At 41.9% G+C, this 14,974-nt stretch overlaps 1 protein-coding gene across 1 annotated transcript in view; it reads right to left on the bottom strand.

Annotated features, from left to right (window-relative positions):
• The window catches only part of LOC119889916 (granule associated Rac and RHOG effector protein 1-like), a 35,983-nt gene extending 21,543 nt beyond the window's left edge, over positions 1-14,440 (bottom strand). The window contains exons 1-2 of the mRNA XM_038700838.1: positions 14,354-14,440; positions 1,455-2,909 (exon numbers count right to left, since the gene is read on the bottom strand). Of these exons, the coding sequence (XP_038556766.1) occupies positions 1,455-1,958 (504 nt within the window). The 5' untranslated portion in view covers positions 1,959-2,909; positions 14,354-14,440. The remainder of the gene's footprint in view (positions 1-1,454; positions 2,910-14,353) is intronic.
• Between the last annotated feature and the right edge of the window lie 534 nt (positions 14,441-14,974).

Below are 14,974 nucleotides of genomic sequence, written 5' to 3'. Positions count from 1 at the left end.
AAATGTTTGTCAATTTAACTTTGCTTTTTAAACATATTCTTCTTTCAAATTTTGTTATAACTGCATTAAAAGCCCAACACCTGCTGACCTCAAGTCACAATGTGATATTCAGGTAATTGTACGTCTCTATCTGCTGCCAGTAGACAACAGCTAAAGACATCTTCTCGTAATCTGCGGGATAGGTGGGAGTTCCACTGACTCACAATCTGTGTATTACATGGAGGATAAATAAACAGATGCAGTAATCATGCGGAAGGATGGGGTTTAGGCTGCTTGGGTGTGGTGTACAGCTGAAAATACTTCTTGCTTCTTAAGGCAGCACAATTACAGAAATGTGCCAACTGGAATTAATCTGATAAATACTGTAACTGTGATTTTCCATCACAATTACCAATTGATGAGTATTACTTTTCAAAGCAAGAGTACCTTTTGAATCGTTGTGTCCAGGTCTTCTGCAGGTGTCCATTTCGGACTGATGCTGTAGCGTGAAATGAACCTGTGTTTGAGGTCTGACGGTGTACACGTGCGTTATCCAACCTGGCTTCATGAACATCCTGACCCGGGCTTAAAGTGGGTACGACACAACCTACATTTTGTAGAAATGGGTGAGCAGGGGTTTCTCTAGCAACTATGGGATTACTACACCGTTATTAGCAAGCTAATAAAATAAGGTCTGCTGAGCTCTGCTCATCTCAATAATGTTCACAGTCCTTTCTTTCTACTTTTATGGAATCCTCATCTCTGTTGAATACATTCATGCACAAGATGTGACGCTGTGCAGACGCAGTCTGGAATTAATGGTCAGACACAGGTGCGTGCGTGTGTGTGTGCGCGCGCATGTGCGTGTGTCCCTCTGTCACTTGGTTAATCAGGAGTGACAGAAGACAAATGGACAAAACAGTGCAAAGGAGAAAGAGACAGAGAGAGAAAAAGATTCCTACATCACACCTCGATTAAAATCACGTGAAAAACACCTCATCTACAATGTTATTTTACACATCAGAAAAGTCAGTGCTGTGGAAAGATGGTGTGACAAAAGACTTTTCTTCTCACATCCTCAGTGTTTTTCACACCTCACCCTCAGATATTGACACCAGCTTAACACTGGGCGTGAGAATCCTGTTTGAGCCAGGAAACACTGATTCATGGAGCCTGCCTTCTGACAAAGAGCAGCTAAGCATCTTAGCACTACTGCTAGAAGACGAGTGATGAGTAATGAACCAGGGGTTCATCACATTCATTCAGTCTGAGACTGTGGGCTTGGACATTTTTTCCAGGAGAGCAAACAGTACACTTGTACTGTCAATAATGTCACATGACATTTTTTTGTTTAGTGACAGACATGAGACAGAGTCATTTTACTTAAGTCAACACACCAAGACATAATCCAGCGTACAAACAAGTTCAACAAGTGGCTATAGTGCGATGGTGTGCGATTCTGTGTGAGCACCTACCTCAACATCCTGCAGACTGAAGTCATTCTGGTCTTTGAAGTTGGCGGCCCCGGCGCTCAGCTCCATCAGCATCTTGGCAATCTCAGGCTTTATTGCTGCAGTCAGCCTGCTGGCCGCCTCCATGACGTGTTCCTGCACGTCCTTCAGTTGCATAGCTGCTTTGGAATAGTGAGAGTTCCTGAACACACTGCTGAACAGGTCTGTGAGGAAGGCGCTGGCCCGGCAGAACACGTTGAGGGCATCCAAATATTTGGAGATGCCTTGCTGGATGTCTGCAACTGCGGTAGTTGCGCCAGAAGGAGGTGGGTGGCAGCTGCCAGGCATGCCCACCCCGGTGCCAATGGGCGAAGAGGCAGAGCAAGAGGAGGCCAGGGAGGCGCTCAAGGTCCGGCTCAACTCAGGCATCTGGTACTGCTGGTGCTGTTGCACTTTCTGCTTGGACCCGCCGAGCAAAAAGCGACGCTTGTAGTCCATTTTATTTTCCTGCGCACTGCAACAATACATAAGTGGTGCAACAGCACCGGAAGCTGCTGTTTTTAGCTCGTTTTTCCCCCTCAGTGCTCTTGTCCTCTTTACAAAACGCCAAACCCAAAGGTCCTGTTCTGTTCAAGTTACGTAAAAAGACAGCTCAAGGATTCCACCTGCCAGAGGCTCATCTCAGTGTGCCTTGTAGAGAGGCAGCGCAAACTTGGGTGAGGTCGGAGGGCGATCAAAAACACTGGCTGAGTTAAATGCTTACATGCAGCCCTGCTGCAGATACATCAGGCCCAGCTTAAAAACAGCACAGACACACCTCCAGATTCTCTGTTTCCAGCCTCAAACACAATTATCATAATAGGGGAGGGAAAGTCTAAACCACTCCTTACTATACTTAAAGTGATCCTAAAGCCAAGTTTTAAAGTGCACTAATTCCTTCAGAATGGGGGAAAAAATCCTTCTTCATACAGTATATACACATATGTATGTACATATATAAACCTATGCCGGCCTGCACTAATAAAAGTAGAAAATCTTTTTAAAAGCTGAGAGCAAAAGTGAAAATGAATCCAAGGAAAATGAAACACTGGTCAACAGCACAGAGGTAAATTACTACCAAAAAAAAAAAAAAAAAAAAAAAACCAACAGGTAAATAAATGCTGGAATCAAAGGATGTGGTTATGGTTCTTCTTGTGCACTGGCTGGTAGAAGAGCTGCGGGAGGCGAAGGGCAGACAGATCCAGTCCGTCTCAAATCCTCTTCACAAAGCAGGACTCTGTAGGCAGTGAGCAAGTGGCCAGCTGATGGCTCCGTCTGAAGTCTCCAGCAGCTTCCTGGTTTCCCCCCCCCCCGTCTGCTGGCTGAGGTAGATATTACTCACCGCGGAAACAAGTGTGCTTCCAGATTTCGCTGTTCTCCGCGGATGCAGATTAGAGCGACAAAAGCACAAATGTATCTGTAAGGCCTCTAGGTCATTTCCTAAGGGAGGAAAGGGCAGAGACATGGAAGAGAGGGTTAACATCACGTCAAAGAGGAAGGATGAGCTTCATTTCAACAGCTTTACTGTTACACCCCAAAACAGACTACAGTTCAAAACTTGACCAACACAATACTGTAGATACACAGCTACTTTACTTGACTTGTTACTTTATTGCATTATTGGTAAATATTAATACTGTATTTCAAGGTTTTTATTAAAGTTTTAAGAGCAGGCCTTAATGTTATGTCGAGTGACAGGAACACAAATATAAAACTGTCAAATAATATTCGTCAGTCAATATGCTTTTGAAAATAGTAAGTCTTGTAATAACTCATATTCAGTATAAAAACCTCATTGGCTGATCACACTGAATGCAGGAGAGAGAAAGTTCACACCAATGATTTCACAAAACAAAAATCTGCTAAACATGAGAGGTAAAATTGATATTTATATTATCATTATTATACCACTCGGGAACACAAGACCAACATGTTGGTGCTTGGGTCATCACATTTATGAATGTATTCAAACTGTGTTGATCTACAGGGGATGACCATTGGCCAGAAATGGCACTGGGTTTCCTTTTCCTGGGGCTGATCTGTGGTGTGCAAATCTTTACTATGTGTCCGTTTGTGAACGTGAACTCGCGCACTCTTATGTTGAACTCGATATAAACTACTAAAATAAGAGAATGTGTCCACATTTTGAAGAAAGGAAATGATGACAGGCGGAACTTAAGTTTCACTTCCACTGAGCTAAAAAAATTGGCGCACAGCAACAGTTCAGAAAGTTATGATACAGTCTATAGTTAAAGAGCGTTAATTTGACCTACACAGAAGAGAGGAGGATCTGACGTGCAGTTGTTTGAGCTGAACAGAGCAATCGGATCGCAAAAAAAATATGAAATTTCTCCATTTTTGGTTTCTGATTTGTTTCTCAAAGAACACAGGAAAAGTGGTTCACAGAGCAGATGTGTTGCTGTAGAAGACAAAAACAATGCAAGACACAACTTTACAGCTCTTGTAGCAGAGCCTTGCCTTCCACGTACACATAATATGCTGCACCAAGGCCAACCTAATCAGTAACAAATGCAAGCTACTTCTTGTACAGTAAATGTTACACTGAAGTTACATATATGACTTCCAGAAGTCCCCCCCGCAGAACATTTAGGGGGCATTCACACCTGAAAGTCCGCACCAAGGCCCGAAACAACGGTCATGTTTTCATACATTTTGATTCATTCGGTTAGTTTTGGTTTGGTTTTCACACTGCAATTCTGCAACCGCACTAAAGGACTTCACATGACAGACTTGCGTCCTGTCATCATCATCTATGTGGGCTGCGTCTCCCTATAAGTTACTTGACATTGATTGGTTTATTAAACAGTTCAGCGGGTATTTTGACAAAAAAATGAACATATGCATTACTACCTGCAGCGCCAACTATACTGAAGGCTAGTTCCAATTCGCAATTAAACGTCCTCATTGTGCGAAGATTATACCGACAGGAAAGGAGGAGAAGACAGCAAGCAATCCTTCTGCACCTCCATTTCAGGAGAAACCAAAGATGTACGTGGCAGTGTGCTTCTATAGTGGCCGTCTGTTTGAAAAGATGATCTGTCACAGGAGATTATAATTGTGTTCCTATTTCAATGTATTTCTCCGTGCAATTTTTATTTTCCGGTTTACACGTCAACGGCCAAACTTCCTGTAAATAGTTTGAAAGTCCGAAAAAAAACATCCAAAAAATGCTTTCACACCAGAAACAACCCCATGGTTCAGTTTGATCCGGACCGAGACAACCTCTTTTCGTCTGACCAAATTTTGTCTGTTTGGTCCGGACCGTGGTCCGTGGGAGGTTTCACACCTACAATTTTGATTCAGACCAAACTGAAAGGTCCGAAAGTCCGGACCAAATGAGGTAGGCGTTAAAGCCCCCCGAAGGTAACTTTATTAAGTAACTATAACAAGGAGAACCTCTTTAGAGTGATCTAACATGTTCCATGCCATGCTGTTCAGCGTTAAGATTTGTGCAGTTAAGACCTAGCCTATTTCAAGGTTAGGAAGTGCAAACTACCCAATAACTTTGTGTTCAGTTGTAGATACACCAGTACAGTAATAACTTTTTAAAAAATGTTCCTGTTCTGACTGGAAGAGGATATATTTAGGCACATTTCTCTCAACTTGGTGGTAATATTACATTACAGTTTGGTAAAGAGATGTGGTGAAAGTTGTACATTTCTAGACGATTACTAACACCATACCTCACACAGAGCGCCTCTGAAAAGAATCTCTGGCAGTGTCTGGTTTAGCAGAACACAGCTGCAGAGAGAAATTCCTGCAAGACGCCATTGTTGGAAGACACTGCAGGGTTTGTTGAGCTACACGTAGTAGGAGTGACAATACTCTCATTCAGTACCCAAGCATTATGACTGTCCCTTCTCCCTTAGGCCTTTTTTCACTTGATTATGAATATAATATTTTACATTGTCAAGATCAAGAGGGATTTGTCCTCACATCTCGTACTAAAAGAACTCTAATTCAGCTGGTGACTGCAGATTTCAGAAAGACTTAAGATTTAAGACCGAACACAGTTTGGGGACAATTCTGAGAAGGAAATAAATACTACTACTGATAATCTTAAATGCAACATGCAAACTCCACAAAAAAAAAAACAGAAAACTGTCCGTGTCAATAAAGCCGACAGGAACTTGAAATAAAACAACCAAAAAAACATTAGTTTGTCTTCTATCCATTACGATTCATTAAAAATAAACAAATACAATGGAAAAGATAAAGAGGTCTATAATACCTTTTGTTTATCTAAGGTTAAAAAAAAAAAAAATGGAAAGAAAACTGAATATTCTGAGTTTTTGTAACACTTAATTCTAGTAGGTTTCAAAGAAAACAGTCCATCACTAAACCGGTTCCTTTGCTATGCAGAGCCCTAAAGGCGCTGAAGTTGATACAGGCGGACTCCTGTTGATATTACACTCAATGGGACACCAAACATCAACATGGCAGACTAATCTGTCAGACACACAGCTCCTGACACAGCATGGCAATAATTCTGTGCAGCATTCAGACTTGTGTTGTTATCCTGTAGCACCATGCTGAACACTTCTGTTTACCCGACAAGATAGCGCTGCTGTCATTGTACGCTAAGCAGCTGAGTAGCGGCCTTACTTGCGTAGCTTCCATCATGCATCCCCGCCAACAGTCTCCTGACCTTCAAACCTCACTTCCTTTCACAAACAGCAGGGTACTCCCGGCAAAAAACAGCCCACCCTTATCTGTCCCTGTCCGTAAAGCTGAGAGGCAGAGCCAAGGGAAACTAGTGACCTCCTCATGAAGAGACAACAGAGATGTGCTTCCCATTTTTTAACCCTTATAGTACAGGCAAGTTGTTAGCATTTCACTTACTGAATATTTAGTATTATTAAATAATTACTATTATATTTATTTAAAGAAGGTGCAAAGAGCGTCATCTACTTAAACAGACACGTACACTTACACTAAAGCCAATTGGATTTTATCTTGCTAACAGGTTCCACAACAACAAAATACCTAAACTAGTTCAATCATAAAATCACATCAGAGGTTGGTTGTCGGTTTACTGTGGCAAACATTTTTTAAAGATCTTTGTATACAATAGAGAACCGATATGCCAGATCAGTATGCCAAGGCTTGTTAAGTGCAATAGCCAGCAGCCATGATGTGGCAGCTTTCTTTCTCAAAGTCAATATTCAATTCAGTTTCCATTTACGTTCAGTCACATCAGGCTGCCCTGATCCATGCCCTTGCGTTTTCCTATGTAAGCAACTACCAGTGGACTACCATTCTGCTACCACACCTTTTTTAGCTGTACATTAAATTGCTCAGCAGAATACACACCACAGATCTACTTTTCCACCATCACTTCACAGCCTTTTAGCAAAAATCAGGAGTAAAAAAAAAAAAGAAAAAACAAAAAAAAGGTTTTCCGTGCTTTGCACAAACACACGCCATTAACCAACAAGCTGGAAAGATAAAACCAAGATACAGTCCATTGCCATCTCCTTTAAGACGCACTTCCCCGGTGAAAACAGTTTACTTGTTACTCAGTGGCAGTTTGAGAGAGCAGCTAACTAGTGCAGCAGTAACAGACCTCTAAATCCCAGGGATTACAGCCACAGCGAGAACCTGCCAGGTGCCCCAAAATGCCGGCTTGTTGACACAGTTAATAGGATATTGAATTCTGCGAGGTAAACAGGAAACCTGAGCTTAGCTAGCCTGGGGCTAGCCACCATAGCTCTCACTCTTTCAGGCTAAATAACAGGGAAGAGAGGTGCATGAAGTTGTTTGGAAAAAAGACTACCATAGGGAAATTTTCATTGAGTTTTGTACATTTCATTTTAATTGTGTGGACTGTGGTGATACAGCTTCAGAAATGTGGGTTGGAGGACCAAAAGTTAAATATGTCATAGTTAAGAAAACATTTAGCTTTTTTGTGTAATAGTTTAATTAGCAGTGGTATTCCACATTCACAGTTTGTTAACTCGCATCTTTTCTCATTCCCTGACAGTAGAAACATGCTAAACTACACATATGTTTTGTCTAATAAATGTAAAAACTATACTATACTTTGCAGATTTGCATATAATTCACACTTTAGGCTAATAATACATAGTATGGTATTGAGAAATGTCATGTGGCTTCAACTAGTTCTGTGGGTTTTGACTTTTCTGAGAGTGATAACCTCATCTTTGTTTGATGTAGTTCATGGCTCCATGCTCCTTAGAGTGAATAACAAAAGTAGGAACTGATTAAGTGCAGTGAGTCACAGTCCATTCAGGCTGAACAACAAAGCCAGATTTTTGGAGGAGAGAAAATTGTGGGCTACATGCTTTGTTACATGGTTGTTCAGGCAGATGTAATTTATCTATGGAACGTTATTAGAGAGTGTTAGTGGTCTACATTTCCTTCCTGGCAATGAAGCTCAGTAAGCAGAGGTTATCCCAAGAGAGGCAGACATGGCATCAATATTAATGAGGCCTGCTGGCTTCTCAGGGTAATTCCATTGGCTGCCGGCCTCTTGTTGCAGGGCACACTGTCTTACAGATTGCACCCAAACAAACACATGTGATAGGAGAGTCCCTCTGGATACACTGGAGTTGTGCCAGCCCACTCTAATGTCCTTCCTCCAGCACAGGCTGCTTCGGGCTAATGTTAGCTCTACTTCCCCACTCACCGAACATGTCAGCTGCTCTGCTTCAACAGGAAGGGGGTTAAGGTTTCCTGGAGCAAGCTCCCTGTCGCCAGTAACAAAAATGTCAAACCAAGTATGCCATTAGGTAGGGGTTTGTAGTAAATCATAGGACCTTATACAATTTACCTGTCTGTGCAAACCTCAGGGAGGGCATTTTTTAAAGTGGTAGCATTCTAGCAACAAGATCCAAGCTGCTTTTTGTTGTTTTCACTTAAGTAAATCTAATAACCCCCGGAAAAAACAACATTGATTGTTGCTGGGTTCCTTTTCAGAAGAACTACAAGGCGTGTGCGTAGCAACTTCTCCACAATAAACTACTTTGCTTTCATTATGGGAAACATATTTACACCTGGTACAGTGCCCAGTACATCTGCACCCTTCTACCACTGGCCTCGGAGCAGCTTCACTCGAGCATGTAAGTGCCACTGCTCAAAGGCACCTTCACACCAGCTGTTGAGAAGCATTTGCCTTTGATTTTATTCACTCCCCCCGCAAACACACACATTTCCCAACAGATTTGCCAAAATAAACCAGTCAACCCTCTGGTCACAAGCCCACTTCTGTAACCTTCAGGATAGTGCCACTCACTATTCCAATAGTGGTTCCTTTCGGATCTCCAGCCATATTTGTGCGGCCGTCACATCACAGCTAGGTAGCTTAATGGCTGTGGATGGGGCAGCTGTTACCCACGCTGACAGCTCCTTATCCATCTGCCACTGTGAGGCAAACACAGGCTCTCTGACGCTCCAGCCACAGGCCCGACATTAGCTCTCTCATGAAGTCTATTTCAGCCTCCATGGGCAAAACAGCTGCCCTACAGTCCACACCGCACTGTTTTTAGACACTCCAAAAGGTTCAGCTCAAAGAAAAAAAAAAAGTTATCCCCTACATCTGTTGCCAATGAAGCAAAGGAATGCATTTCCCCAGAACCCTCTTAATGTGGGTTCGAACGAGCACACAAAAGCAGATCAGGAAAACCAACAGCATCCACTGAAAAACACCTCCTAAGAATATCATGTCATTGTGTAAAATATACAAATAAAAAAGCAAGATGCAGGCCGTTTATTTGGTAGGAGACGCTACACTGAAGACATTCCACAGAGCAGATAAGCCACAGGAAATACTGAGAATCAGCAGACAGGTCGAGGAGGTCAGTCCAAATGACAGGACAAGTGCCGTGAGCAACTGTGTGACAGGAGCTGAGCCAGGCTCCTCTTGCCCACAGAACACAAGGAGAGTATTGTGGCAGGCCCTGGTCTTCTCATACCAGCACACAGAAAGAAAAAAAAATAGGAAAAACAAAACACACACACACACACACACACACACACACACACGACTTTGTGAGAGGACGAGAAAAATAAAGGCCGTGGCTACGATTTAATATTAACTACAAGAATAGATTTTCTGCCATCAATATCAGTGGTTCTCCTGGAATTATTTTGAAGGCAGCTGCAGGTTTTGGTGGTTTCAGAGTATTGTCTGGTTTTATTCCCACAACTAATCCTGTTTTGGTCCCATTTTACTTTGATACAAAGTTATTATAAAAAAAAGGTTCTGCATAGACACATTTCGGTGATAGTTAATTCAGCTAGATTGTATTTTTCGGCTTTCTAATGCAGAAGTGAAAGTTTTCCTGCTGCTGGATGAAACAAATGTTGAGTAAGTTTGGATAAAAACAAATACTCATCTCAGTCAAGAGTCTGATGAGTTGGTGAACAGGCTGGATTATATTTAGGCTAACCTGTACCATCATAACAGACATTGTAAGTAGCTTATGGCTCCAATAAAAATAGCAGACAAGCCACGCTAATAAAGGACATACTTGAGGGCCCCACAGGTATGTGTCGCATACTCAAACACACATTTTAACATGTGTCCTTGCCTTAATCAAATGATAATGGACTTCTTAATGGACACGCGTATGCCAATAAATAAGAAGTCCCATCTGATTTGATGTGATCACAGCCTTTGCACAAAGCATACATGCCTTTCAGTATTCGACTGTCAGCAAACAGAATTAGCTCAGATATATCCTCTCCAGAATAGCAGTGTGTAATAAGAGTGTGTTCAGTGTGCCCAACCGGTGGGTTTCAACAAGTGAGAGCTGTGATGAAAGGCTCTGACGTCAGTTCCATTCATGAAAGGCTGGTGACAACCTGTGGGGATGAAAATGCTTCCCTCAGCCTATATTGAGCAGGCTATATACTGAGGTTGCAGGTTGTGCTGCATGCCAGCCACCAGGGTGCTGTATTTTTTAGCCTGGACAAAAATTAATTCTTCAACATTAGGCACAATGAGACAGGATACGGTGGTGCTATAAAAGTCAGAAATTCAGGGCTGGGCACACAGACAGCAATACTATTGTAACACTAGACAAATCAAGCCAAATACACAAGAAAGTGCAATAACTTTGCGTAATTATAAATCACAGAAACCAACCTTCTGCACAGAAGAGAAAGAAATGTCTGCTTTATTACTGATGGCTTGAAGAGAGTATGTGTACAGTACATTGACAGATATGATAACAGCAGGATATAGATTGGGGGTGGAGTAAGGAACCATACGTTTAAACAGTGGAGCCTGGTTAAAGCCAATGCTGAAGTGCCCTTGAACAACATATCAAAGATCCATCAGCACCACTATTCACCATTTAGTAGCTGCCCCTGATATGGAAAAGCACACACAAAATATCTCCTGCAGGGATTAAGAAAGATAAGTATCAACTTACAATAGAGTTTTGTGGTAGCCTAGATTCCTGTTTTATTTGATCATCTGAAGTACACAAGCATTCATGCATCTCACTGGGAACACTTGTGGTGGGGCAAATAGCTGACCACAAACTAAGGCTAAACTGGTTTCCCAGGAGACACGGGTGAGATTTTCAATGCTACAAGCCCTGTCCCCCTTATCTGTAAACCCGCGAGCTGCTTCCTTCTGGATCAGAACTGGCATTTTATTGAATTCTACCTTGGAAAAGGCTTATTTGGTTTAAGTGTACAAAATAAGCTGTGCTAACCAAGCAGTTGACGAAACAGCAGCGGACTTGGCTAGATGTAGAGCTCAAACACCCCCTTTTACAGAAGAAGCAGGCCTCTGCCGGTTATAGTGTGCAAATAGTTGTCTTACTTCACAGTATTGTCACATGACTCAAGACACAACAGTCTCATAGTTTTAAAATATATTTCATCAACAGAGCCTCACTGCCAAAAACATACATAAAAAAAAACTATATAAATACTGCTCCATCAAATCAGCAAAATATTACATTAAAGTATCATGCCATTATAATATGATAATATACACTGAGTTATTTTTCCATGCCAAATTTGTTTACAATGAACAGACCAATTGACTGAATTGACTTGAGTCTATTACCAAGCTTTATTTCTGAGCCCTGCCACGGAAAATCGTGCGTTTACCAAAGCATGAAAATGTTGAGATATCCCATACGTGCGCTAATGTAAGATTAAACAAGCCATAAATAACTAAGAATATTTCTGTAAAAGAGAACAAAATATGAAAACCCAATTAATCTGAGAGAGAAGAAAGTAAACAAATCAATACACAAAATGTTTGCAAGTTCTAATAATATCTGAAGGCCCGGGTTGACGCACCCCTTCACCTAGCAGAGACTCCTCATCTCTCTCATATGTATAATCTAAAACTGTGCAGTAGATAGACACTAAAAAGTTCCTTTGTTGAAGAAAATATCATTCAGGTCTGTGGAGACAGTGCCAGTAAAGCACAGGCCTGTACTCCACCCGAGGCGAGCTCAAACACTAATCTTGTGACTGCATGTCGACTTCCTCACACATGCATCCGGATTCAATATTAGACTAAGGTGAAGTGTCACTCCTGGTCATGTTGGTCACATGTTGGCAAATACTAAACACAACAAAAAGAGAGAGAGAGAGAGAGAAAAACAACTGAAGCCTTAGTGCTACTCCACTGACGGTGGTGACCATTCAGGCACACAGTTGAATAAGCTATTGCAATGAGTTTAAACAGAGACAGGAATTTTGCAGAGCAAAGCATGTATTTCAATAGTGACACAGCTGCCGCAGATGTCAACATGGACGTTCAGGGTTGTTTCAATGAAAGCTGTAAAGCCTGCAATGCTCAACAAAAAGGAAGGCAATTGCCTTAACATGATTGATGATGCTCCCTTCTAAGTGAGAAATTACACTTTATTAAGATTTGAATATCCGTCAAAACTGTATTGGCCCCCATTCAACATACAATCATATAACACCATTTTGCAAAAACAAATCAATCTCTTCCACCATATTCAAATTAATGGTTGGAATATGCTGGTCAACAAGGTCAAAGGGCTACAAGCAGAATTTGATTTCCCAATTGTGTTTCTTTCAAGCACTTTCCCCAGTAAAATACAAATGATATCATGACAATGGAAGCTGACTTTGGGATTTGAGCAGCTGCTTATGACAAACGTTGCAGCCCTGGATAATTTTTCCTCCAGACATCCAGTGCACAAACACCGTGAATCAGTGACTGTGCCCATGAGCAATCTCCTTGTGCTGTATGATTAAATCCTACAAGCAACTAAAGGGCCCCTTCTACGTTCTTATGTACACTCCATCGACCAAAACGTGGAACACTTTCCACATGATGTCAAAACAGGCATCTCTGGCTAGACTGTTGATGTCTACCCTGTTGAGAAGTGGGGCAACATTATTTATTAATGCAATGCCAGAGATCTCCTCTGTACTGTGGAGATTACACGAAGCCACGTATTTAAAGTCCCTGTGGTTGTGTAAATTACTACTTAGTACGATTATTTACAATGACTCTATAGAAAGAGATTAAATAAATAGTTTGTATTTATTCTGGTGCATGATCCAAGCATTCATTTCTGAACAATGTTTATGTGAAAAGCACTTGAGGATAACATTACAACACCTCTGCTGCTCTCTATACATTATCAAACACAGCTGACGTTACCCGGGCGATTTCAACTTCAATGGAGGTGGAAAATAATGTAGGGTTAGTTGGTTAGTTTTGTACTTGGCTACAGGGATTATTTTAAACCCCGATCACTATTTAGCAGGAAGGTGTAACAGAATCCCCGCAAGCGCAGTTAAGCCGGTTTCATCGAAACTCCCTGGGATGACATGGCCCGAGTCATGGGTACATTATGTCGCAGCTATTAATACGGCCTTTGAACGCCCTAAATGCAGAGTCGGCTTCCGCGACATCAGTGCATCAACACACCAAACGTGAAACGCGGGTGACACAACAACGCCACAGCGTACACAGACAGTAGGTACCCGGTACACAGGGTCCACTGCCTCCCCGGGTCTGACACTCGCCCACCGGCCACACAGAACCAGACACTCGTCTGTTAGCTAGCGAGCTAGTGCACTCTCCCTGGAGCCTATCAATACTGTCTGTGAAACGCCAGACACGGGTTACACCGCCACACGAGCTGTAAATCACGCCTTTGCCGCCCCGTTTGTCTAATGTTAACCTACAACTCCATTTTTGTGCGGTGGGCGACTACCGACTGCAAAGCATAGCTTCCAAGACCGCCCAGGTCCGTTATCGGACATGCAGTCAAACCAGATAACGATACAGACTATGGTCGCTGCTAACGTAAGTTAAGCTCATTAACCTCTGCTTTAGCTGCCACGGCGACCCGTTGTCAAAACACGGATCAAATCTGAATCTCAGATAAACTAAACGAAACCACCGATCGCGCCTCGTTAGGCTAACGTTAGGCGGATTCGCTATACGAGCACATCAAATTGTGTTTATATACCAAAATATTAGTGTGTAACGTTAGTCGCTCAAAAAAATGTCAACCATTTACAGCCCTCGCTAAAAACACGCGTCCGACTGTTTATGAGGGTCTAAGATTTCAAATATGAAGTACAATTTTGATATAAGCATGTCAAGAGTGAGGTTCGTCCGATAATGGACGCATCAGGGTTTCATCGGTTCTAAGCAGACTAGCTACATAGCTAAGCGAGCTAACGTTAGCTGCCCAGCTAGCTCTCTGCGACACGGTTGTAGGCGCTGATGGAAAGAGTACGCAAATGTGAGCGGCCCAGTGGTACTCCGATACGGGCCAACAAGAAGTCAGTGCCACCGTAATCCGGAGGAAACCAAACAGCGTCAGTAAAACACAAGAAAAAATGTTAGTACACGTTAAGTTAATCACCACATCGCTCACCAGCTCTAAGCATCCACCCTCTTGACAGCGAATCCCCTGTCTGTGTGACCACCGTGAAGAGCGCGGCAATAACAACAAACACTTCCGGTACAGCCTTCACAATAAATCCGTTACAGAGAAATCTTTTTAAAAACAATAAACATCGCTGTGTTGAACCTGGTATTAAATAACAGATGTTTGCATTTCTTTTATGGAATTGCCAAATATTATTTTCAATTTAGTTTCATACGATTACCGATTTATTACACCCACATGCAATAAAAGACTATGGGTGGCATAAATTAATTTTCAATTGATTCACTAGGTAAATATGAAATGCTTGTATCAACATTTATATAGTAGATCACTGTGTTTATCCAAGTAGAAGTGGATCCACAAGTATGCCAAGAACTGTGAATCTGTAGTGTAGGATACTTTAGTGTGGAAGCACTTTGTAACCATAGGAAATAATGATGCTAAAATAGAAATATTAGGTGTAGTGATTTTTATTTACATCGTTCAGTCTTCATCAAGAATACTGGTTTTCTAATCTGAGTAATTTACTCAGTGAAACGAAGAAAAAACAACATTGCAGTTTAGTGTCAAAAAGGCATTTTACCTTTATTTCGAAATTAAAATGCT

Source organism: Micropterus salmoides, unplaced genomic scaffold (assembly GCF_014851395.1).
Source record: "Micropterus salmoides isolate LMB-PRFRI ecotype aquatic unplaced genomic scaffold, ASM1485139v1 Ms_hic_scaffold_6, whole genome shotgun sequence".
NCBI lineage: Eukaryota > Metazoa > Chordata > Actinopteri > Centrarchiformes > Centrarchidae > Micropterus > Micropterus salmoides.
This window is presented reverse-complemented; position numbering and strand designations above follow the sequence as displayed.